Genomic DNA, 25,549 nt, shown 5'->3' on the forward strand with positions numbered 1-25,549 from the left:
TAATTATCAATAAGTCTCAATAATACATAAACAGTTATTTTTCTATTTTAAAACTTATTATTACAGGCTTTTGAGACTTTATAGCATTTATATTCTTTTTTAGAAATTTCATATAAATTCTCCCTTGAAAATATGAGTAAAGTAACAACATAATTTTAAAGTTGTTAAGGCTGATTAAATTTTAATCTACGACCTCTGATTCTAATTACAAGACTTCATTTGTAGATTATAAATAAAGTCTATAGTATAATTTTTTTTTTTTGACCGGACTATAGTATAATTTTGACAGCTTACCTTCCCTGTTCGTTTCATCATACAGGTATGTTGGTTTTCTAGCGTCATACATAAGCATCTGAAGCGCAACAAAAGGTTCAGCGTGTAGTTGACCTTCTTCCAATTATTGATTTGTAATTGAAACAGTAAAAGACCTGCGAAATCATGCATAGGGCCAACTAAATGTACATGTCCCTAGACTGCATTATCGAACCAAGGAAACTTGTTCAGAAGTGTAAGCTTTCACAGAATTTAACTTGCGCAAATTCTGCTAAAGACAAAGATGTACCATGGCTGAAGAAAAGGGCAAAAGAGAATACACAGGTGCACATTAACGCAGTCCAGCTTCAGATTGTTACTTTAAGAAACTTGTCTGTCTGGTCAAAAAAAAAAAAGAAACTTGTCTGGCTTTGGGTTGGAGCTCGTTAAAACTAACACAAAAAGTCAGTACAGCAGTACATGATCAAATTTACAAGTAAACTACATCGCCTAAAGGCTAAAGCCTAAATCATAGTAAAACACAAAAAGAACCCATCAAATCCAATCACATATTATGATAATCACAAATTTCTAAATTCAAAATGTAGGCTCAATCGCCGAGCAGGCAAAGTGGCTGTCTCATGCTAAGCTCCAGTTTAAGCGCAGGGAACTGCTCCAAATCATGGGAAGTGCTTAGAATTTTCTGCATGCAAACATAACAAAGTGAGGCCCATCTTGTGGACTTAAACACCGGTCATGCAACTTACGGTCTGCCAAGCAAGGAATCAGATTTCGGAGAACTAAAAGTTCATGCTTGTAAAAGCGATCACACCAATTGTAAAGAAATAATGTTATCGCTAAATAGATGTTAGCAGCAGACAACTCTAAACTCATTCACGAGTAAAATTTCTTACAGCTGCAAAAAGCATGTACTGTGGTATTCCAAATTAGGCAGCATGTTAGCATGGAATTTTCACTTATCCAGGTCAGTTTATCATCAGTTTGATACTCATATACAGTGAAAAAGAGAGAATAACTTCAAGCTTCAGATCAAAGTCAACAATGGCTGTACATGAAGTTCATTAACACAAACCGGTTTCAAACTCCTTGCATTCTTTGTCCTTGAGAAAACCAACTGGATTTTCTTCAAACTGTTTGGCCAATCAGTTGAATGTTTAGTATTCTATTCATCCCCGTATGCTTTACTTCCTAGTTGCTTTCTTAGTATTCTAACTAGCTATTCCGTAATCACTGTCCTCTGGACATATAACGGGAGCTTTAAGCATAGCATGATGTCGGCTGTTGAAACTGTTTTTACAGTAGCTAACCCATGAGTTAAACACGCAGATAGTGAAACACACTTGAGCAAAGAACCGCCAGATGCCCAGAATAGTAAAGTTGACGCGCCCTATCACCCCAAAATCACATCTCCTTGAAAAGGATACACGAGTTCCAGAGTTCGAATTTTGGAATGGAGAGTTAGGACCGGGTTCCTTAGCTTCTATAAAAGAATAGGATATGTACTCGAGAATATAGTTAAATAATCCTATACTATGTGAAAAAGCTATTCAATGCTCCTAGTCAGTAGCACCAAAATAAGTTTGATAATTTTCAACTGCGGTTTAGGAGATCTGTAATAATACTAACAACATCAGCTGCCAGTAGGTTACTTTAACCGAAGCGCTGGAGCAATCATCAGATGGCTGTTGTTGAAAATTTCCAAGCTTACAATCCTAAAGCTATAATCAATTTGTGAAGATTGAAAGTAAAGCAGTCTACTAGGTCGTTAGTTAAACTGTTGCTAACAGTAAATCACAATCATCAGCAGCAGTCAACCAAGCGTCAGCATCTTTAAGAGATCATCTTTTTACAGTTGTCATATTCAATTGATATTAAACCAACAACTAATAAGCCCACAACCTACCAAAAGATGCGACCATATAAACCAGACAGAAAACTTAATAACGCTTGGGGGATGTTAAGAAATTTACCAGTGCAGCAAGGTGCGAATCTTGTAAGATATTCCCATCAACTTCCAATCTAGCGATAGGAAACTCTGGAAGATGTCCTGATTGTTTCTTTCCAAGCAAGTCACCAGGTCCCCGTGATAAAAGGTCCATTTTAGCAAGGTAAAAGCCATCTGATGAGCGCTCAAGTACTTTCAATCGGTTAAGGCTACCAGCAGCAGATGCTATTAGTATACATTTAGATTTCCTTGCCCCACGTCCAACTCGTCCTCTAAGTTGGTGCAACTGAGCAATCCCAAATCTCTCAGCATTCATGACAACCATCATAGATGCATCAGGAACATCAACACCAATCTCAATTACTTGTGTGGAAAGCAGGATATGCATTTCTCCAGTCCTAAACCTTCTCAATGCTTCCTCTTTTTCATCACTTTTCATTTTCCCATGTAATAAACCACAGTTGTATCCTTGAAACCGACGTGATATGACTTCTAGATCTGCAGAAGCTGCACGAAGCTGTGGTAGCTGCTCAGAAAGTTCGATAATTGGGTAAACAAGATATACTTTCCCCCTGTCTTCCAACTCATCCATCATCATCTGTCATAATATATGAAACAATTGGCATCATCATAAATTAAAAAAGGCTCCACATAATAAAATTATAAATCACTTATTTATTTAAACTCAACATCTTATATCTTACAAGCAATTATACTTAAAACTTTAACTCAGGATTCACAAATGCAGAGGGAAAAATTGGAAGGAGCATGTGTGAACACGGGTGGGTCTAGTGCAATAACCTACATGAAGAATTCTACTTAAGTTCTCAAAATCTAATATGGCGATTGCGTATGTTTGCCGAAACAACAGTTGATCTCATGTCCTCGTAAGAATCAGTTTAATTCTAGAGCAGCCACTTCAATTGTTTACTATCAGTTCGCAGAAAATTGTGTAATATCAGATTAGAACAGTTTAATGCATTATATGATTTTAATTCATTAAAAATGAGAAGTTAAAAGAACACATATAAGGGCTTGCATATTCTTCCTATTTCATTAAAAATGTTGCTACCACAAATAAAACATATTTATCAAAATGGAAAGAAAAGTGGATTCCCAATACTAAAGCATCTGATTTTCAGCGTATGGAATGAGTGCCTGATCATGCATATAAAGGAGATATTGATTACATGCCACACAAAAGAAGATCGAAGCCTATGTCCATCACTAAACATTAGTCACCTAAAGTATTAAACTGTTTGTCAATTACCAAGAACAAAGGTAAGAAAATAACAGAGAGCCTCCAGAAAGGATGAGAAAGCAACAATTAAGCACATTTTCCCCAAAGATTTTAAGAATTGTCACCTTGTAGACATACTCATATCCATTTTCATTTCCTTCAATTGCGTATGTTTGAACAGGAATTCTACCAGGAGGCAAGTCAGTTATCTGTGATTGGAAGCCAAAAAGCTCTGTTAACAATTGAAGAGCATTTTCCACACTAAATTGAGAAAGTTTGTACAAACAAACCAAAAGAGGGATAAATAAAATAAAGCATAGATTTAATTCTTCAGATTTTCTCTTTTTACTTTTCCTTCTCTATTGATGATAACTTCAAAATTGTATTGATGAGATACAGTAAATGCATCACTAAAAATCTGTCTAAACACTGTAAGCAGCACAAATTGCTCCCTAATGTTTCACGTTAAGCTATTAAAGGCTTCGCAACAGTTAATGACAAAGCATAGACAAACAGAAACATTATGACCGAAAAAATCCTGAGGTTCAAGGGATTAACAGAAAACTATGAAAAATGCCTACAAGGGCCTAGTTGTTCATCTGGACGCTGGTGCCTAATAGGACTCCCGCTAAAGATGTGCTGTAAATTTGTGGAGCAGACAGCCCTATCTCCTACCTGTCTGGCGCTTAAACTGTTGTTAATTTAGTTTCACATTGTTGGGCAGTGCTTTCAATATTCGTATGGGCTCCTCGTTAAAAATTGGGTGTGCCCTCTCAAATTAGAGAAATTCTCTTGGTAATGTTAACAAATTTTATCCATCGAAAGGCTGACAAGGTTTGATAGCCATGTGCTATCTTCACTTTGTTTTGTCATGTGCTTGAACGGAATGCTCGTAGATGTTGTCTCTTGAAAACCTGTGGGATAGGTTTTATGTCAGCGGCTTCCCCATGACGTTATGGACATGCAGATAGTTTGGTCAGCTCTATTACATGTTTAAGATTTTGTGTTCTGTGTCTTCTGTTCCTTGTTAGTTTTTTCTTCCATAACAGAATATCTCATACTCCACTCGTTTTTTCTCTCCTTTTTTTTTTTTTTGGGTAAAAACAAATTTATTTTATCCAAAAAACATAAAACCTTGTCTATAAATACCAGTACATGGTAGCTAAAGATACACAGGACAACGAATAACTTGGAAGAGATTGTGACAAAATATTGGATCAAGTCTCACTATTGACATAATAAATTCAAAGGTTTCACCTCCACTTAAAAGAGGAAAGGGTGCCTATCATCTGAATCACAAGGACAGGAAATATTAAATACCTCTGTCAGTGACATATCACCATATAAAGCAAGAGCAAGTGTCCTTGGGATGGGAGTAGCAGACATAGCAAGAACATGAGGAGCCATGTATACATCACTATCACTCTTTGGGGATCCATTTGAACTGGCATCTTCCATATGAGAAACTGATGAAGTGTAATATAACTGCAGTATAGAAGGTTGGGAGATCAACATATTACACCACTTAAAAAAAAGAGAGAGAGAATAAAATGCAGTGAAGAACAGGCTAATTTTGAAAATTTTTAATTGTAGGCTGCATGAAAGATGCAATTTACAGAGGCAAGGAGCGTATAAACTTAACGTTCAACCCAGATCCCTACTACTCTCCACATCAATGCAGCTGCAGAAATATTGAGATGGCAGGTCACTATACAGCTTTTTTAAATGTTGTCCATGGGGAATAATAACTAGTGATCAACATATTTAGCTCCGTAATTATAGGTTTGTTCATAATTAACACCATTGCTTGTTAAAGAACATTGTCTGGTTTTCCTTTTTCTTTGTATCTCCACTCTTCTTAGCATCTTATGGAAGTTCTTTGATCATGCGCTTGTTTGTATGCGCAATATAACCAAATCAAAGATGAAAAACATAAGAGGACCACCTTACTGTTAAACCTTCCTCTTTGAATCACACCGAAACGGTGCTGCTCGTCTACTACAGCAATACGTAAAGCAGAAAATTCCACATTTTCTGATATTAAACTGTGAGTTCCTATGACAATCGAGATTTCTCCAGTCTGGATACCCTGCCACAATATTATTTGAATAAACTGATCAGAATTTGACTTATGAGCAAGAAAGTGATATGAATTCACACACACCTTACGAATCAGCCGAGACTGTTTTAGTGGGGTTGAACCTGTGAGTAAAGCGACTGTGGGTCTGCGCTCAACCTCAGCCAAATTCTCTAGCAAATTAAGCAAGTGCTGGTAATGCTGGATCGCAAGCAGCTCTGTTGGAACCATGAACGCCGCCTAAATACAACACAACAAAACATGTTATTATGCATTTAATTCTAAAACAACGAATAAATATTTTAATAACAATAAACAATCCTAGCAATCACGACAATGATGCATTACGCATTCAAGATTCCAATGAAAAACTACTAAAATCATATTAGACACGAACAGTATAACAAGATGGGCCCAAGGCACATCCAGGCCAGACCCACATAAGATGAAGTAAAGAAACTGAGCCAGCTTAAGGGCCCAAATATTTCAGTAAAGAGAAGGGCCAGGTTACAGAGTAAAAGGACAAATCGGCTAACTCTGCAGACCAGTGAGGAGTATATAGTGGGAGGAGCAGAGAAAGAAGGACATCAAGAAAACCGGACAGAAAGCCTCTAGCCTCTTGAAAGCTAGAAAACCAGCACCTTTTTTAATCTTTTATCACAGTTGCTGTTTCCTGTATGTCTATCTCTGTTTTGCAATCCACCAGAGCCTGTTACCCCAGTTTTGCATAGGAATATAGGTGCAGTTCTGTTTTCTAAATATAATTAAAACTGGATTTACAAAGGATTCCATCGCAAAATAAATATTGCTTACTTGATATCCAGAACCAATAACCTCCATGCAAGCCAGAAAAGCTACCACAGTTTTTCCGCACCCAACATCACCCTGTATGTCACATGCCAATTAGAGGTGAGCACATTTTATATTTGCCCATCTATGAAGATTGAGACAAGACAGACAAAAAGATTATTTTAAAAAAAAAAAAAAAACGCATGCTTTCAAACATAAGTTTCAGCATTTAAACTATTTTCTTTGAAAATGATGAATTTTATAAGAGATTAGAAGAAAGTACATGAAAGAGATTCCCCACCGAGAGAGAGAGAGAGAGAGAAAGAAACCCATACAACATCAAAAAGCAGTATATAGAAAGTGTGATATCTAGCTAGTTTTGCAGTCTCAAAACAGAAAAGCAAGACAATAATAATTCTATCATTTACTGATTATGGCAAATCTCATTATTGTAATTGAAGAGGCTTGCACTGGAAACACAACGAGACTTAAATGGACAAGTTTAATGAAAGCTTTTATACTTCACTGAAAGGTAAGGAATGAAGTTGAATTCCATCCTTTGGGCCAAATAAAGCCCAATCTAAGTAGCTGATCACATATAGCAGAAGAGGGAAGAATGCCTTTCAGGACTTACACAAGAAAAATTCAGTTGAGTCCCATTGCATTCATGAACAGGAAGTATGAGAACCAAGAAGGAATAAACGGCTAGAAACAGACAGCCTACTGCTTGATAATAAAGGAACAGAATGACAGTGAAATCCAAACCTGCAGTAGTCGGTTCATAGGGACTGGCCTTTTCAGATCCCAAATAATTTCGGAAACCGCACGAAGTTGACCAGCTGTAAGACTATATGGAAGTGCGTCCAGAAACTTTTTGGTGAGACATGACCATGTCTCTGTACACCCAGCATTATCTTCTGTTTTCCGATACTTATCTAGCAATACATCCTTTTCCATTTTTGTACCAAGACCTTCAAGCATTTGGAATAAGCGGCCTAACTGAAATGTTAAGACAATGTAGATAGTTTAAATTATCAAATGATACGAACTTATGTAAAGAGCAATGACTCATTGCAAGAAAAACATCATAGTTAGGGATTTACAAGAGGAGCAATTTTAAGTTAGGAGAATCCAATATATTCATCAGAAGTCATAGGCATTTTTGCAAAAGGAAATCATCAATATATGGAGAAAGGGTCAGTGGTGTGCGATAATGTTAAAATCCCTAACTGAAAGACATTCCTTTAGATGTGTGAATAGGGTAAACAAACAAGAGTGAATTAAGTAACATGCTGAAAAAAAATATGAATAGAATATTAGACAGATGAGAATGTAAGAGAAATTAGAAAGTGTTCACCTCACCTGCAGGTAAAAAAATTCATCAAATATAAGCCTCTTGCGAGCCAAATCAGCTTCAGTGATATCCTTTGGTTTGTGAATCCCAGTATATGCCTATATTATTAACATACAGAAAATTGAATTTTCAAGTGATAATATGCAGAAACACACGATAGTTCTACCTAGACTAAAGAAGGTAGTTGAGAGCTAGTTTTTTTTCCCCATGCTTTGCACAAGGGAATGTGTTGAGTATTAAACCCATTTTCAGGCTTTCACATAATACTTGAAGCTCATAAATTTAAAGGTCCTTTCAAAAATCTTAAGCTATCAAACAAGGGCACAATAACAGCCTCAATGATTTTATGATGCCTTTTCATGTGAAAGGTTTCTGGACTTAAAATGTGGTTGATAGCTACCTCGTTCTTAAAATTCAACAATACAACACTTCGACCATATATATGAATAATAAGACTGATGGCTTTTAAGACAATCCCTATATTGCTTGGTTCTGTAGGCTTAACCACCTTGTCAAAGCATTAATTAACGTAAAAGCTTAAAGCAATGGCCCAATTATGACAATTAATCATTTTATTCTTATTTCATATAAATCTTGCTTGTAAATAATAATACAGATGAATGACCAAAAATCACTAATACTTTTATGGTTCTTCATATGTTCTATCAGTACAATCCCCTCGGATGAAATTTTGGATGCTTACCAAAATCCAGAGATACATCTATCCTTGATCTACAACACACAAAGAGGGAAGGACAATCCAACAAACAAGAGAACAGATTGAAAGAGGTGTTTGAGAATAGTAAAGAAGAAGAAGAAACTAATTTTCAATATTATCAATGTAAATAGAGGCGACATCCACTCCCCTATGCATCTACATCCTTAATAATCAGGGTGCGCCTATAGTAAATACTTCTCTATTTCCATGAAGTTTCCTGATACTGCAAAAGGCAGAGGCATGCATAGTGGAATTTTTAGTTCAGTTTAAAACACCAATATGGAAAGTAGGGACTATGGAGCAATGAAAAAACGAATGGCAGACATAAAAATACTTACATCATGAAGACTTAATAAACCAAATTCCTGAGTGATTTCTTGAGGTATTGGATCAATATTGACAGGCAAGGCCTGTAAGCCTCTGGAAGAAATAAAATAAAAGAAAATCATAAATTATATATGGCATTTACTTATTATCTTAACGAAAGAATATTAATATAACCCTTCACATTTCTTATTAGACACTAGAGGACAAATTTTTTTTTAAAAAAAAAAAGCATGAGCCATATGTGCACGGAAAGTTTCCCCATTAACATGTCAAAAATATGATGTTTGATCTAGAGAAATATAAGGTTTATTTAGCAAGGATCAGGTTACCCCCTCCCCCTTCTTTTTTGCATTTTTTGAGTAGTTTGTCATGTCAGGATACACTTGAAACCATCACTACTTTTTCAAGAAGATTAGAGAGCCATATCATGCTGCAACGCAAATTTAAGCATGCCAATTTAAAAATGCAAGTGTTCCTTTCCAACTAAGGGTACCATAGAACTACAATACTACCATATCATTTTGAACTCCTTGCCAAAACCATTGTAATTTGTCAAGAAAACAGTTCATAGGTTAGAAGGTTCACTCTTTGCTAATGGGAAAAAATATGTAGCAGCTTATTCTATAAGAAAGACAGCTACCCAATAACATATAAAAAGGTGTTCATCAAGAGATTTAGATTTAGGGACACACATGATTCATGACGCACGTATACATTGATTGGCACTTATCCTATAGAGTGATTGTCCCCGGTAAAAGACTTGACCTACAAAAGAGCCTTAAGCTTCCAATTTGGCTTATGAAGAGCACAGTTGGTTTCATCAGAAGTCAAAAATTAAAACAGATACAAGGAAGAAAACCAGAACGATCAAGAGACCAAATCATCCCACCTGAATTAAAAGGGAGAAGTATGAGATCTAGAAGTCAAAGGAACAATAAGTATAGAACATATCTTTAACTTAAAATTCCTGAAAAATGGAAATACCAAGGGACAACCGAATAACACAAAAGTTAAGAGTGACATCATTATGCGAAGAGTAAATACAAAGACAACGAATAGCCTATATTTTAAAAAAAAAAAAATCTCCATCAGAATAGCTACACTAAACCAGAAGGAAATTCTACTTCTACCCCGGGTTGCTTAAAGAAACCAGCAATCTGGCGAAAAAATCCAACCCTGGGAAATAGATTTTAGAGTTAGCATGAGGGAAAATAAGTGCTGTATGGGCATCCCACCATTTGGACAAGAAATGTGCAGTTGCGAATCAGCTGGTTGTTCCAATAACACAATTGTCTCGAGTTGAAAATGGCATAACAACATAGAACAGGTTAAACAAATCAGAATATCCATGAAGTTGGGCATTATTATTGATTATAACTCAAATTGAAGGGTCATATAGCACATTTCATATGTTAAAAATTGAAAAAATTGGCAGGTTGCATGCAGATTAATACAAGCAAGGGTTTGAAGTGCATACCTTGCAATGATATCCCTGAGAAAATCTGGGTTCAAACCTCCTTTGGAAGGGTAGATTGGATATGGCCTTTCTTTAGCACAGAAGGATGAATCGTTGCCATCATCAAGCACATCAAGATTATAATCTCTCATCTCATAATGATTTTTAGCACGCATAGTCCTCACCTTTTTTAAAAGAACAACCAAATGCAACCATAAGAAAATGTATGAAACAAATAAGAAAGAAATCATTGATAACTAATGGAAAGGCTTTTGCTAATGCAAGCACGAATTTAAATACAACAAATGCCAACAAACTCTGTCTATTAAAACAACAAAGAAAGGAAAATACATAATGTACTTTAGCTTACTTGATTTTCAATTTATTTCTAGTAATTTCAAGATGATGCGGCTAACAAAATATTATGTCAGCTAGGCCAGTTCAGTTGGTCATCCACATCAAGGTTTGTTGTGGAGAGGACCAGTAGGAAGGACCCAGTTACAAACTTCAGTGTTGGAAATCTCAAACCCCCCAGCTAGACTTCCTAGATCTTTCCCTCTACAAGACTCAATGGATAGTTAGTAACTAGGAAAGCCTGTTTTCTGATTTCAAGGGATTGAATTAGTGTTTTTCACTCCCACTTCTCTCCTATATAATCGTAGCATCATTTGAAAAACAACTCTGAGAATTGCAGAATCTCTAAATCTTCTCTTCTACTAAGTTTTCGCACTCTTAACATTATAGGGGACCAACGGAAACCTCTAAGTTATATATACTAACTAATAAAAAATGCGCAAAACTATAAGAATCAATGGAGTAATTAAACCATAACTAAATCCAAATATTTCTAAGCAAGTCTGCTGTTGATTGTGCCCAACCAAGTCTTGATAAACTCATAGAACAGAATTAGATACAGCTGCCTGCTTCACATTGTGTTTCTATCCAAAAATATTATCAACTTCAGAAATGGCATCTATGATGTAGCTGTCAATGTAAGAAAAAACCAATTCCTCCACACTGGACTATTGCAAAACACAGAACCATGGGGGGAAAGCAAGAAACTCACCTTGCCACTCACACATGCTAAATCTCCTTTTTGATACTTCTCAGCAAGACTATTTAAAAAAGGCTTACAGGTAAAACGAGTGCCACGGAAAAATTTCTTCAGATGCAAATAAACTGTCTCTTTCCCATTGTCAGTAATATTGCCTGTCACATGTTGCATAGCTGATTCACTAACCACAACCTGACATTCCACAACCACCTCAAGAAATGAAAAGGAAAAACTAGCTTTGACTCCCCTGCAATGAAAATACTAAATCTTGTCAAGAGGTTAACACAGACATGTTAGACCACCCAATATCCTAAATAATTGGATCCACATAGATAAATGGACATATAGACTGTGCATGTGATGAGGTGTACATGGGCACACAGAAAATCATAAAATGCAAATAAAGATTGGTTGGAGAAATATAAAAATTCAAATGAAAAGGTACAGGTCATCTTACCATGCTAGAAAAAGCAGGAAGGGAAATTTTAGGAAGCCATCACAACAACTTGGTTAGGCTTATACTTGCATATTCACAAGGTTTACACAAAATATATAAATTTAAAACACAAAAATTTCATCACTATTTGAGATATCTCAGTTAATGGCTTATTGGAAAAAATTTCTCTAACAGAAAACAATGGCTGGCGTTGGGCGATCCATGTGGTTGATTGGTTAAGGTTTTTATTGTTGTTGTTGTGAAAAATTTCCTTATAACACCGTTTTTTCCTTTATATAAATGAATTTGAATTAAGAGAGAAGAAAGATACAAAAGCGATCAGTGACCTTAATAGGCCAAATTGGACCTTTCATGCGTTGAGGGATTGTTGTCTACAGTTAACAAAATTAAGTCTATGAAAATATTTACAAGTGCCAAGCTTCCGCAAGCACAAAAAATTGAATGACAGCATACGTACCTCTAGGTCATTTATATCATTTGATGGGTAAGCAAATCATGCAATTCATTAACCACGACATCTATACTTGCCATATTAAGCACCATCAGTTATTGAATAATTTTTGCAATAAACCTCGGTGTGTTGCATAAATACCCGTTTCACTATGTGCATGATGGCAAAGTCAAGTTACTTTAACCATATTTAAGCATATCACCCCCCCCCTCATACAAGTACGTCACTTAAAACCTAGGTTAAAAGAAAAAGCTAAGTATGAATATATCTAGTCAAGAAAAATAAGAAATTAAAAAAAAAAAAAAAGAGGCTACCTTGAAGATAAGATTTTTCCAACAAAAATCAAATACTGCCCATCAGTAATTTGAGAATGTGCATTCTGTAGATCAGCATATGTTCGTGGAAAATGGTGTAGCAATTTCCGTAACTACATGAAAAAAAGAGTATCAACGAGCATCCAAACCAATTTTTGAAATTGGAATCCAAAGAACGTCTTTCAAAATCCAAGTATTTCTGGGAACTCACCGTGTGAAAGCCACAGTTTTCTAGCTGCTGGCAATTTCTCTTACTTAATCCAGGTATACAATTAATGGACTTGTCAAGAAATAACTCATTGGGTGTAAGGTTGAAGTGGGACTGCAACCCCGCTTTCCCACAAGAATTCTCCTTGGTGACTGGATGATCCAATTTTTCTTCATATATTGAAGATGTTGAATGAGGTGATAAAGGACAAGTATAAGAATCTTCTTTTCTTACGGAAGAAGATTTTACACCCGAATGATTGGCATATGCAGAAGGCTGAGCTTCAGAGACCGGATTTTGCACCCACCTTGCCTCAGAAGAATTAGAAAAATACTGCTCTAAATCCACTGTTTCTAGAATGCTTGTAATTTCAGGGAGAGACGTGGTCCCATCATACAAAGCCACTTGAGAAGCACGACCCAAAATGATTGATGGAAATCTTTTACATACCATGGAGATGTCCACCTCATCTACTTCACCTTTAAGATTCATTTCAGATTTCTTTTCACCTTTCTCATTTCCATCAGGAAGGTCATAATCCATGACAACAGATACCTATATTTACGATGAATCATATATAAGGTTAGTTTCATTATAGAAAACTACAACCAATCAAATATAGACTGAAACAGAGCAAAGCTGTGCAAGATCTCTGAGCGTTCATGCTTGCCTCACAATAGCTGCCCTACTAGCGGAGCTCAGGTATAAACAGTTCAATACATGCAAACAAGCTCAGATTGGGAAATAATTTAGGCCTAAGCTTGATTACTCAAATCTCTAGAACTAGTAAAGGACCATGGTGAACTTCTTGTTTGAGTGTTCATATTGCAGGGAACACTTTGTCCAACTGGAATTGAAATAGAGAGCGTAGATCATAATCATCATCATTTTTTACAATATATATATATGATTGGATTAGATTGGAGAATGAAGTACAAGAACAGAGGATGTGATAAAAAGAAACCAAAAAAAAAGGGAACAGATTAAAAAAAAAAATCCAAGAAAAGGCCACATGTCCATCACCAGGTCTGGGAAACAGACAATCTTAAAGTAGCCATAAGCTGAGCTGAGCAACAGGAAGAGGGTTATGGCTAGTAAGGACAAAAGTTTATGATCTGTCCTTAAAACCTCTGGCATTTTTCTTCAACCAAAGGACCCATCTAATGTTAGCAAACATTTACACTATCAAAGAATCTTGCCATCTTTACTCCTGTCAAGTGTATCAGAAATTTCTCCAAACTTCCTGGACAGACCAAAATTACCAAACTTCACCACAAATATTTAGCAGTTACTCTAGACATCACTGATAGTTTCAGAATTTGAGAAGAAACAATAACCAACACATAAGGGAAGAGAGTCTTGGGGGATCATTGCACCCGCAGCATTGTATCAATTTTAATAGGTACAACAACTCAAATTGAACCGTAGACCTCAGAGGAAACCTTGGGCCCCAAAGGAGGTCAACAAGACGAGAATAACCCCCCCCCCCAAAAAAAAATTTCAATAAAAAGAAAATAAAGATCTAAAAGTGGTGTTTACAGGAATAACCCAGATGGAGGATAGGATTTAGATGAATAACTCAACAAGAACATAAAGTCCAAATCCTACTTTCCACTGAAAGAAGAGGGACAACTAAATTCAAGTTCAGTGCTTCACTGCTCTTTTTGATAAAATGAAATGAGGACATGATGACAGTCAGTTTTCTCATCAGTGTCTCTGCAAGCTTCAAAAAAGCTCAAACAAACATAAACTTTCATGTCCTCACCTAAATGAAGCAGAGTTGAAAATCTACAGAAAGCAAGTGAAATAAGCAAATTTACTTGTCTGGTCCCCCTATCCCAAGATCCCAGAAATAACACAGGTATCAAAGTACACAAGCATCCATCTACCTTGTTATGAAACTTTGAGCTACTTCTTGAACCAGGTCCTTCAATGTCCAGCAGCAGCTTCTCTGCAAACCTGTGCTTTAATCGATTGCACATTTTTGACAATTTGGATGGGAGAAAATAATTACATCTGCAAAATTAAAGCATTCTGATTTGAAGAAAATAAAAAATTTTCCATTATCAAAATCTCGAACTGAAAGCAGAATCATGCAAAGTACCTCATCCTCCTATTCAAACAGCCCCAATGTCCTCGCACACCTTGGAATATCACAAGGCCTCTCAGTTGCTTTCCACTAAAACACTGAAAAGGCGCCGCCGTGACTTCGGACATGTGTTCAAATACAAAGTAAAACTACGAGTCAAATATCAAATTGTCTGTCTTATCCAAATACAGAAGAGACATATTATTAAACACTGATGGTAATGCTAAATACTCATTTTAAAAAGACATTAAAGACAAAGTCATGCAATCCATGTCGCTAATGTCATCTAAAAGGATAAGGCCTGTTATTGTTGTCAAAAGACAAATTGGAAAACACATCCTCACCCTGTTGGATTGGCTTTGGCCAATGAACTAAGGTATGGTCCTATATCAATTAGCTACATGCACAAAACCAAACTTAATCTACATAAATCAAACAATAAGCTTAACCCACACTATGACGAAAAGGTGAAGATTGCAATGAACGAATTATAGTCGAGATACGTAAAAGGCAAAAATAACAAAAAGAAACCCATAGAACTCTTGTCTAGGCCCTTCACCCAAATAACAAAAAATTTTACTTGGGATAGGGAGCGTACACTCAACATAATTCTAGGGGGGGAAAAGTTGGAGAAATGATTTCCAAGCATACCAGAACACATGATTGTGCAGCCGAGCTTGTCAATGTCATGTCCTTAAAAGTTCACTGCAAGGTGGGAAAAAAAAAAAAAAAAGGTCCTCAAACAAGGTGGAGATAACAGTTAGCATAGAAGATAAAAGACATTGCTAACATGTGATTAAAAGCATTGCTAATAGAGTGGCTATACCAGCATGTAATAATGAAGCCTATTGAAGCCTCAGCCGCTTACAACTAAAACATACACTAAACCGTCTTGCTGTTAAGAACTATGTCAAAAAAGTATTCTTTACTGGCGGTTGCTGCTTCTGAAGCACAACTGGCGCTCTCAATTGATATAGTTCGAGACAGTACTCATCGACGCCGGACTCCTGCTTCCGGGAAAGCAACGGCGGTCCTAACCAGCAGCACTGGTCTCTACAAAATTTTTCGAAGACCACCCCGTCCACCAGTGAAGTTCGGAGACGATAGTAGCTCAACTGGCAAAACCAGCTGTATCGGAATTCGAGTCCGGCCGAAAATGGCCAGTCTTCAGGCCCAAAGAAATCAGATCAGCTTTACACGAACCCTTTTCTTTTGATGTAAGGATGTTCCCTTGCATCTGTCCCATTTCATGTCCTTACTAATACTCATAAGCTCACCGGAAAGAAATCGTGTTTTCCCCCACTTATCTTCCATTGTTTTTGAATCATCATCTTATTTAAATTTCTGGAGTCGCTATTTTTTGCTGCAGAAAAAAATTCCGCGAAATGTCATGATGTCAAACATATACCAGCATCCAATACTTGAGGAGGTATCGGCAAATTGGACAAGCATAACAAACTCACGGTGATTCCAGAAAAAATGTTGGAGGATTCAATTAGTTCATGAACTCTATTCCTTTTACTGTTTGCAAAAACAATTAATGAACACATTTCTACCGGCCTCATGATCAACGTCTTTCTTTTCTTTAATGCAAGTTAGATATTTATCCAACACGATACATGAGATAAATAGTGCGTTAATGAAATATAATTTATTAAAAAATTGAAAATTGATAAAAGCTAAAGAAAAAAGTGCAAGAGAAAAAAAGGGTTGAAAATAATTGGACAAGGAAGTATTAAAAAAATGAAAATATATATGATGTGTTGCATAAAAACTAAAAAGAAAAAATGGTAAAAAAGAATCAAAGAAAAATAAATTATAGCTAAGTTATCGGGCTTCTTATGTATTTTTTTTTTCCCGGACCGAAGGCTTCTTATGTATTCACAAAATGGCTTCTTATACATTTATAATTTATAATGTTGCAGTTCACTCGTCAACTTGTATAATTATCACTTCAACTGTTACTAAAATAATTTACTATTTCAATTAACCACTGAGTAGTTATCATTACACTAAATCCCGTAGTAGCATTGACCTTACGGGAGGGGGAAAAAAAAAAGAAGATAATAAACATGTTTCCGAAAACATTGTACAGTTCGATTTCGCAAATAGTGCGATATACAATAAAACTGATATTCTACGTTAAGCACGATGCAAAAAGAGTCCATATAACAATTATGTAGCTAAAATTCTATTAGTATCATGCATTGCCACTCGCGATGTTTCTAGTCATAGGTTGAAGTGTTGAACCTTTGAGGAAGGTGGAAGACTGGGGGTATATTATGAGGGGATAATTGATCGAATGGCCAACCGTAACAACATTGCTTAATAGGGCAAATTCCAACAATTGATAACCGAGGAAAGGCATCACTCAATCTCAGTAATCACCTACCATTCAAATCCTTGACATCTTTTGGTCCCAAAAAAAAAAAATCCTTAAAATCGAACCACTTGTTTCATGACCAAGATAAAGTACTAAACAAAAATGAAGGAGAAATAACTTAGAAACCATCAATATTAATACTAATATATAAAATCTATAGGAGAAATGACTTAAAATTCATGGATACTACGGCTTAAGTTATGTACAACGCATGAAACCTTTCACACTAGTTAGTTTCTATTTTGAGGAGGGTAAAGTTCCCATAGTGCCACTGTTGCGTCCTCTGAAGCAGAGGCCATGATTTTGGAATCAGATGAATAAGTGACAGCATTGCACTGCAAGATGAATAACCACATGTCATGGGAGTTATATGTCAAGGCAGACAAGTAGTTCTCTGACGCCAAAGTATTAAGAGATAAATCAGGTGTATGAAACAACTAACATACCGTGGCATGATGATACTTCAATATTGCCAAAGCATTTCCTTTGCGATAATTATATATCCTCACTCTGCCAATAAGATGAAATACATAGTACAGTTATACAGCGGGTCTTACATTGCACATATATATGCAAATTGCATTCAGGGTTAGAAGGGAGAGGGGTGGCAGGAAAGGCCTCTGGTTTGACGTCAATACTTCTGTAATTTTTCTTTTTTTTGGTTACAAATACTTTTGTAATTTACCTGATGCGGATGTTCATATTTCCAAGCAAATCTAACGACCTCACTTTATAGCAATGAAAATAAGAAATTCTACAATCTCTACTTCAAACCATATATTTTTCCCACAAGAATTTAACTCATGGCACATGAAACCTGACCTATTTTCCTCGTGAATCATAAAATGCATGGATATGAAAACTAACTTATTCTGATCCACCTTCAGCAGGAGTCTCTAGAATGAAGTAAAATTAAACATCCCATCAAGGATATTAAAAAACAAAAAAACAAAACAAAAACAAAAGAATTTTTTCTTCACACAGCATATGGAAAGGATCACATTACCGTTTTTGCTCAAAACTTTAGCATGTCAAAATACCCTACTCCATATAAAGAAAACTGCACATGTTATAATTTCAAATTTCAACTACAAATCAATAGATGTTCGCCGGCGATGTAAAAGCTTTTGGTTTGCACTTAAGAGTAAGTATAGAGTAATGAAGAAAGCATGCCAAATTCTGATAGATTAACTGAAGAGTTTGCACTTAATAGTAAGTATAGATTAAACACTAGCAGAAAACCAGTAACGCATTTACAACCTATGGTCCCAGCCAGCAGTGGCAGCAAGTTTTCCGTCCGGTCTGATTGAGGTGCCTGATATTCCAGGTCGCTCCAAGTTGATTTCTCTCTTGACCATACACGTACCCTTAAGACAATATATTACATAAAAAGAAAACATGGTTCATAAGTTGTGAGCTGCAAACTGAAAAACTATCAGAAGATACAATCAAGCAATCAGTAATTCTTTGTTCACATACCCAGCTTCACAAAAACTCATTATTGACCATCCCCACTCATTTCATTATGTTTGTTTACCATTTGTTTACAGTATATATCTTGAATCCCTTGTTAATCTCACAGTTTTTTTATAAGAACCTAGAAAATGACCAGTTAAAAATTTCAATAAATTGACATCCAAGTTGAAACTGGATTATAACATGAGCCTTGGACTTTTTGCCCCTGGTGCTTTTTGGAATAATACCTGGGTTTTGCCTTCCAACAGTGAATATCACCAATCTGATCTCGATCTGTGGAGTCTATTGCAATATTAACATGACTCTACTAACATCAAACCTTCTAAAAATACAAAACAAATGATTTTATAACAGTAAATTTTAACTTTTTTTTTTTCTCCCGATGCCATAACAGTTTGCTCATTCCATTAACAATAAGATACGAGCAAGCAATTGAATGGTAAAGATAGAGAAGAGTACGATAGAGCTATTTTGGCATCATTAAACCATGCTCATCAGCCAATCACTGAAACATGTTCATTGGCTTATGGTAAGATCTAAAGAGAGCACTAAGGCATGGCAAAGTTACAAGTGACCTGCTTTCTTCAACACAGTTTACAGATGCATAACAAATAAGCAAAAGAAAATTTTATATGATGGGAGATGTTTCAGTGGAAGAGAAGTTATATGATAAACAAAATTACCGTAGAATGCTCCAAGCTATACATTACAATTTTGTCATCTGCAGCTCCAGATATACCTCCCTTGCAAAACCCATCAATACAAACACTAAGAACTGCACAAAAGACAAGCAACGTAAGAAATTTTAGTCGACAAAATGATTACACAAAGTTCAGTGGTGCTAGGGGCAACACCTGGTTCAGAATGGAACTTCACAGGGGTTACAGGAGTTCCAGGATTCCGTACGTCCCACCAAAGCATGGAACCATCTTCATATCTATCACATCCAAAATATGATATTAGAGGAGACAGTCATGCTATAAAAGGAATTAATCAATCAAATGACGAAGAAATGGTCTATAAAATTACAGATACCAGAAACAGAGAAGTCCTGATACTAATGATCCTAACAATTTTCACAGGGAATTGAAACATTGATCAAACAAATATAGGCACGGTTAAAAAAAGACGGTCCTAATGAGACTAAAGATGCAATTCACCGATTTGAGGAATAATTTCAGCTGGCAAGGATGAATCAAATCTATAGCTGATTGGCACAAATTTACAGTAGGTCATGTGCTTTTACATCCCAGGGATAAATAGAATACAGGCTAAGGTGATGTTTGGGTACGATACTTGGTAAACAATAGTTTTAAAAAAATAAGACAAGCAAAAATAACTGCTCCAACAGGAACTTGATTACAGATAAATGCCAAAAGCACAAATTATGTGGCATATAGTGAGACATCAAAGACTCAAAACATACTCCACATCTAGAATAGTTTGGCAATATTGTTAAATTTATAAATCAATACTACATATCCAAGCTTTATGGGGAACACTATACCCAGCCAAGACATTCAGAAATCCTTGAGATTCAGAAGGTAAAAATAATTGAAGCGCCATGCACATCCCTGTAAAACACTGAACGTTTAGTTTTTAAAGCCAAAAAAAGGGGGAGAAAAGCAACGTAATAAAAATAGACGAAAATATTAATAAATAACATAGCACATATATGTTGACGTCAATAAAAAATCGGTGCTTGTCTGTTATGAAGACAAGTAAATATGCAAGGGGCAATGGACAGTCTACTTGACTGATAGAGTGAGAATTGCATGGATATAAAATTACGGGATAACCTGAGCAATGCAAATTTCCGAAAAAGATGGCGTTTGGGAAACTAAGCTCAGACATCATAAAGAGCAGAAATGAACCTCTGTTTTTATCACAGACATTTGAGGAGCTACTAGGAATGTTTGAAGGTAGTTGTGCGAACTTCTTTGCAGACTTGAGGTCCCAAATTTCAACCTTCACAGCAGAGAGAATTAACAAGCATCAAGGACACCAGAATTTTTCCAACAAGAATACATCAACAAAAATAAACACTGGTATGCTTAAATCAGGTGCCCACCAACCTCAGAAGGCTGCTCCCCCGATAAAGCCACATATTCTTCAGGACATGCTTTACCTGAAAACAATGAGGTTTTCATCAATCAACAGATTCCAAACAAGTACTGAAATAATTGTTTTAAACCCGAACATCAATATGAAGCCAACAGATACATGTGTAGTTCTACTCTGACATCACAATTATGTGATGTGATGTCAATCTAATATTGATGTATGGAAAAGATAGTAAAGAGGGGGAAAGAGAGAAAAACAAAGGGAAATAGGGAGAAAGAGATGGATAGATAGACGAGAGAGAGGAAGAGAGAAACAGAGAAAGAGGCTCAAGTCTATTATTCCAAAAGTTGATTATCTCGTGCCCTTTTATAGGCCATAATCATTAATACCCAATTAACGAACTTACCCATTAACCCCTTAACTAACTTCCCTTTCACCTATTTATTACATAAAAAATATCATAAGCAATAGAAATAATCCTAATACCAGAGGGGAGAACTGCAAATATATATATATATATATAGAGAGAGAGAGAGAGAGAGAGAGAGAGTAGTCTGAAAACCTTATCAAAACTAAATTTACCGACCTTCAGAGCTTTCAGAACTACCATGGTTGGACGGAGTCTCTTCTCTTCTAAGTTCCAGATTTTCAGTATCAGAATTTCCCTTTAGCTCCATTCTGAGGCAATCTCTTGACGCATTCTCTTCTTTAGATTTAGACCAAGTGATGGGCTTCTTCACTAAGGAAAGCTTGCAAAAATGGTAAGAGTTTGTCTTGATTGTAAGATGTGGAATCCTGCGACGGAGTTAAATACGGAGGGGTTAAATGATAAGTAAGAACAAGTCGGTAATTGGTTTGTTTATAACAACTATTACTATTATTCGGGAAAAAGAGGTCGAGTCATGTTCAAAGTCAAAAAGAGTTTATTCAGCGTTAACAGTTGATAATGTAGGATGCCAGCAAGTATGAAATTTAAAACCGAAATCTCACAGAATGTAAAGCAATCAAAAGAAAAGAACAAAGAACAACTTCATCGATATGGTTGTGTACCTGGACAAACCACCATCACCAATATCCCATAGTTTCACAGTTCCATCCCTACCCTGGCTAAACGTACATAGAATAACTTCAATCAAAATGAAACTCAATAAAATGAGCAAACGAATTCCCACAAACTATTTAATGAAAACTATAGAATGGCAAAGTGCGGAATGAAGGTAAGCACCTCAGAAATTTATTGGTTCCAAGGGATGCGCTACTAGCCAAAGCAATTATCCCATGGGCGGCACTGTGTATCCTGCCATTTGGTATTGCATCTAAATTATTTGTACAATTGGAGAACTCGGAAGACAAATCCAAGATTCCCGAAACAAAAAGGGGGAAAGGGAAGGTTCTTTACATGATTAGGAAGCAAAATGATTACAAAGGCTGAATTACCAAAAAATTGAAGAAATGGATACCATGCAGATGACAAAGTTCGATGTTGAATGGTATCCCAAATCCGAAGTTCACCATCAGCAGAACTGCAGGCAAGAAGACAACCAAGCCACTGGTTGAGCCAAACTAATTATATAGGTAAACAATTAAATAAAACAGTCACGGATACCAATGTCTAGTACAATCAATACCAATCATCAATAATTATATAAAAATCAAATTGTCTACCCAGAGAATAATATGGATTTAAATGGATGAAAACAAATGTCCATAACAGAAGCACGGTGGCCTCGCAATACGGCCACAGGATCTGGTGGCGGCCTTTTGTTCATTCTTTCACTTTCTCGTCCAAATATAACCTAAAAGGCTCAGCAGCGCCTACAATTAACTACTGGAAGTGGCGAACAGCTTCTCCTTGTGACATGCTGAGCTTCATCCTCTTATCAAGTCAAACGACTGTGACAGGTGCGTAGTGCGCAGTGCCGTGCCAGTGACCGTGACCTGTGCTTGCTGCTGCAGCGCTTTTAGTTCGTTTGCAAAATCACTAGTGAGCAAGGGCAAAGTCTAGAGGAGGAGAGAACCCAAGGTCGCTGTTACTTCCAGAAGCGGCAGTAGGTAGGGTATAATTAGAAACTGTAACGAAGACAGCTTCAAAAGACGATCGCAGAGATGCATGCAATGATGCAACCTGTGAAGCCTTTGAGTTTTGCCGGGAGAAAGGATTTCGATACATCAAGTTTTCATCGATAGAGCCGCGTGAATTAAGACGTTAAGAAAGAGACCTGGGTCCTCTGGAGGACATTATTTATTGTATTATATTCTAAGAAAAGCATAAGGTAGAAATAATTTCTCAGCTTAAATTTTAATAAGAAAGTAGAAAATCCCCTCCCCAAAATACCTCTTGAATTTCAAAATTCAAAATAAAAAAATTATTATAAAAATGTGGTGTCATTTGTTTTTCAAATGTAATAAGAGGTTTTTTTGGGAGATTTTTCTTTTTATATAATAAACTTGACATCTAGAAGTTTCAAATTCTGTACCATCCTTTTTTTTTTTGTTGCAATTGAATTTATAATGGAAGAGATGTCTTAGATTTCTAATAAAAAGAATTTGAAACTTATCTACATTAATAAAAGAAATTTATGGCGCACAGGATCAAATGTTTGATGCAGAATTTGAAATTAAAAAATTTAAAAAGAATTTTAAACCTATCTAAGAGAAACTTATCTTAGATGTCTTAGGAATTTATGCTAGTCATCTCCATGGCGCACAGGATCAATGTAAATTTAGACACGTTTCTAAAGTTTCAAATTGCTATGACACCTAAAAACAGTTATGACAGTTACAATGCAAGTGGACATCTCAATTATCTGAACATCATAGATATGCTTAATGGCCGACCGTGTTCTGGAGACAATACCAATTGTCATTTTCGAATATAAAGAATTTCTCAAGGGGAGCAGAAGGAATCCCATTTTAATTATCCAATCAGACTGGGAAAAAAAAAAAAACTCATTTCCCTGTAATATCTACAACTGTTTGAAGGTAAACAAATAAGCTCAAACGTTAATTAAGTTGGTTCTGCCATCACCTAGGAACACATGAACGTGAGAATTGTGGGAGAGTACTTAAGGATAGTGAAGCAACATGGAAATGGTGGCTCTACCATAACTTATAACATAATGCTTTAACGACGGAGTTTTAAAGTCTCATTAAAAAGAGTTCGAGTTATCTTCAAATTTTTCTCCCTTATTATTACCTTTGGATATGGGGTGACGAGACCAAAAGATCAGAAGAGCCTCGCGAGTTGATCAAGAGCTGCAGTGATCAAGCTGTCAAGACTCACCAAAAGGGTCCACAAGGCTACAAGCTGCTCTTACAGCGAATAAGAGCATTCATCCGCGAAGAGGGAATAGGAAATAGAGCTCAAGCCCATTCAAGGGGTAACAAATAGATGCATGGGATCAAAAGGCTTCCTATAACTATCCATAACAGCACCTCTAATTCCTAATATAATATAAGAGCTAGTATGTAATTAAGCTTAATCATAAATATAAGATCTCAATTCATTTTGTATTTCATACTTATCATTTATTTTTTAAACTAACCCAAATCAAGAGACAATTTCAATACAAACTATTTGAGAAGGTATTTTAGAAATCAATACATATTTTTAACAAATAACTAATTTAGCTGATTTTTTTAATATACTAAAATTAACTAAATAGATGTTATATCAAGGATAAGATATAGTACTGTCTTATATATTTTATAATCTTTTTAATAATATACAAATAATTAAATTACCTGTATTAAAAGCTGGTTAAATATAAGGAACATATTAAAAATACTCCGCTGGCCTTTAATATATGACTCAATTATTGAGTTAGTTTTGGTCCTAAACATAAGACCCATCTCTTATATTTATCAATTTTCTTAAATTACCCTTATGGATACTCCCCAACTATAATCAAGTAGAAGAAGAATGGGGTATTAAGAAAAATAATCATAATATTTTAGGAAAAACGTGTCACATTTCTTATAATTAACTAACTTACCTAACTTCATTAATCTAATCAAATTAGTTAAATGAGTTTTATATTAAGAACTGAAAGAGTATAACTTATTTTTAGAAAACCTTTATTTATAAAGGGAGCGAGTGAAAGAAAGGAGAAAATAAGATGATGAGTGCATTAAAATTGACAAATACACCTTAATATAAAATATAAAAATCAGTTAACTAATTTGAACAGATTAAAATATTTTTTAAAGCTAGTTATTTACAATAAACATGTATTGTCTTCTGTAAAATATTTTTGCTAATAATATATATTAGTTAGAATTACTATTTGATAAAAATTTTAACATATATAATTACTACAAAGACTATTTTAACAAAAAAAAGTAAGTATGAGAGATAAAATAGATTTAGGATCTTATATTTACGATTAAAATAAATATTAAAAAATAAAAATAAAAATTAATACTACCTCTAATTCTAATTCTAATGATAAGATTTTTGTTTGTAGACTTACAATTAGGATAGTATGAAATCCTGACACAATCACTATCTCGCATATGAGATGTAAAAATTTCCGAAAAATTCATTTGTCCACGTGTGGCTTTCGGCAAGCGCGCGTACGGCGTACGATAGCCCTCGTAAAGGTCGGGTGCGCGGGTTTTCGCCTATAAATTAGACGCTAGGGCGTCAGATCTTGTTTCTTCGTCCTGAGGAGAATTTCTCTCGGGGAGGGATTAGCAGCCGATCCCTTCGAAGCTGCTTAAACTGAGAAAGCGTGGGAAACTTTAAAGCACTACAACTACCAATAATCCAAAAACCCAATAGAAAAGTGTTGGCGATATTTAGTTTTGAGCTTAATTTTAAGCATTTCCCCCCAAACCCTAACTGATAGATTTCCTTCTCGATCAACACCGCC

At 35.7% G+C, this 25,549-nt stretch overlaps 2 protein-coding genes across 8 annotated transcripts; both read right to left on the reverse strand.

Moving 5' to 3' along the window:
- Window positions 1-598: 598 nt before the first annotated feature.
- On the reverse strand, window positions 599-16,188 carry LOC114733333 (ATP-dependent DNA helicase homolog RECG, chloroplastic). Of its 4 annotated transcripts, XM_028920779.1 has the most exons (19): window positions 15,579-16,175; window positions 15,404-15,457; window positions 14,768-14,901; window positions 14,553-14,679; window positions 12,915-13,218; window positions 12,667-12,833; window positions 12,456-12,568; window positions 11,246-11,480; window positions 10,201-10,364; window positions 8,735-8,816; window positions 7,687-7,776; window positions 7,090-7,323; window positions 6,349-6,420; window positions 5,623-5,775; window positions 5,404-5,547; window positions 4,779-4,943; window positions 3,584-3,667; window positions 2,244-2,816; window positions 599-955 (listed from the first exon to the last, which is right to left on the reverse strand). In XM_028920779.1, the coding sequence occupies exons 2-19, from the start codon at window positions 15,440-15,442 to the stop codon at window positions 863-865; spliced, it is 2,973 nt and encodes a 990-aa protein (XP_028776612.1). In that variant the 5' UTR covers window positions 15,443-15,457; window positions 15,579-16,175; the 3' UTR covers window positions 599-862. The 4 variants fall into 4 exon arrangements, with proteins under 4 accessions (XP_028776612.1, XP_028776610.1, XP_028776611.1 ...); XM_028920777.1 differs by having other exon boundaries at window positions 12,667-13,218; XM_028920778.1 differs by having other exon boundaries at window positions 12,667-13,218; window positions 14,768-14,870; window positions 15,579-16,174.
- Window positions 16,189-17,099: 911 nt separating this feature from the next.
- Window positions 17,100-22,841, reverse strand: LOC114733352 (protein DECREASED SIZE EXCLUSION LIMIT 1). 4 transcript variants are annotated; one of them, XM_028920812.1, is made up of 13 exons: window positions 22,495-22,841; window positions 22,113-22,198; window positions 21,901-21,972; window positions 21,726-21,782; window positions 21,262-21,470; window positions 20,687-20,739; window positions 20,486-20,579; window positions 20,119-20,185; window positions 19,466-19,548; window positions 19,295-19,386; window positions 18,396-18,502; window positions 17,582-17,645; window positions 17,100-17,470 (listed from the first exon to the last, which is right to left on the reverse strand). In XM_028920812.1, exons 2-13 carry the CDS (start codon window positions 22,136-22,138, stop codon window positions 17,366-17,368), a joined length of 1,029 nt encoding a protein of 342 aa, XP_028776645.1. In that variant the 5' UTR covers window positions 22,139-22,198; window positions 22,495-22,841; the 3' UTR covers window positions 17,100-17,365. The 4 variants fall into 4 exon arrangements, with proteins under 4 accessions (XP_028776645.1, XP_028776642.1, XP_028776644.1 ...); XM_028920809.1 differs by having other exon boundaries at window positions 22,136-22,198; window positions 22,341-22,841; XM_028920811.1 differs by lacking the exon at window positions 22,495-22,841 and adding an exon at window positions 22,341-22,426.
- Window positions 22,842-25,549: the final 2,708 nt, after the last annotated feature.

This window comes from Neltuma alba, unplaced genomic scaffold (assembly GCF_004799145.2).
Source record: "Neltuma alba isolate B1F8T4 unplaced genomic scaffold, ASM479914v2 tig00012994_pilon, whole genome shotgun sequence".
Lineage (NCBI taxonomy): Eukaryota > Viridiplantae > Streptophyta > Magnoliopsida > Fabales > Fabaceae > Neltuma > Neltuma alba.

Bases quoted from the DNA above. Each gene is read 5' to 3' on its own strand.
- LOC114733333 (XM_028920777.1), bottom strand. From the start codon at position 15,442: ATGACATTGACAAGCTCGGCTGCACAATCATGTGTTCTG. The intron at 11,481-12,455 runs GTAGCCTCTTTT...TTTTCATTGCAG, and splicing joins GGAAAAATCTTATCTTCAAG to GGGAGTCAAAGCTAGTTTTT. The intron at 7,324-7,686 runs GTGAGGTGAACA...TTAACATTTCAG, and splicing joins ATGAATTTTTTTACCTGCAG to TTAGGCCGCTTATTCCAAAT.
- LOC114733352 (XM_028920809.1), bottom strand. From the start codon at position 22,444: ATGAACAAAAGGCCGCCACCAGATCCTGTGGCCGTATTGCGAGGCCAC. The intron at 21,471-21,725 runs GTACACAACCAT...ACTCCGTCGCAG, and splicing joins GGTGATGGTGGTTTGTCCAG to GATTCCACATCTTACAATCA. The intron at 19,549-20,118 runs GTATAGTGTTCC...TGGATGTGATAG, and splicing joins TTTCTGAATGTCTTGGCTGG to ATATGAAGATGGTTCCATGC.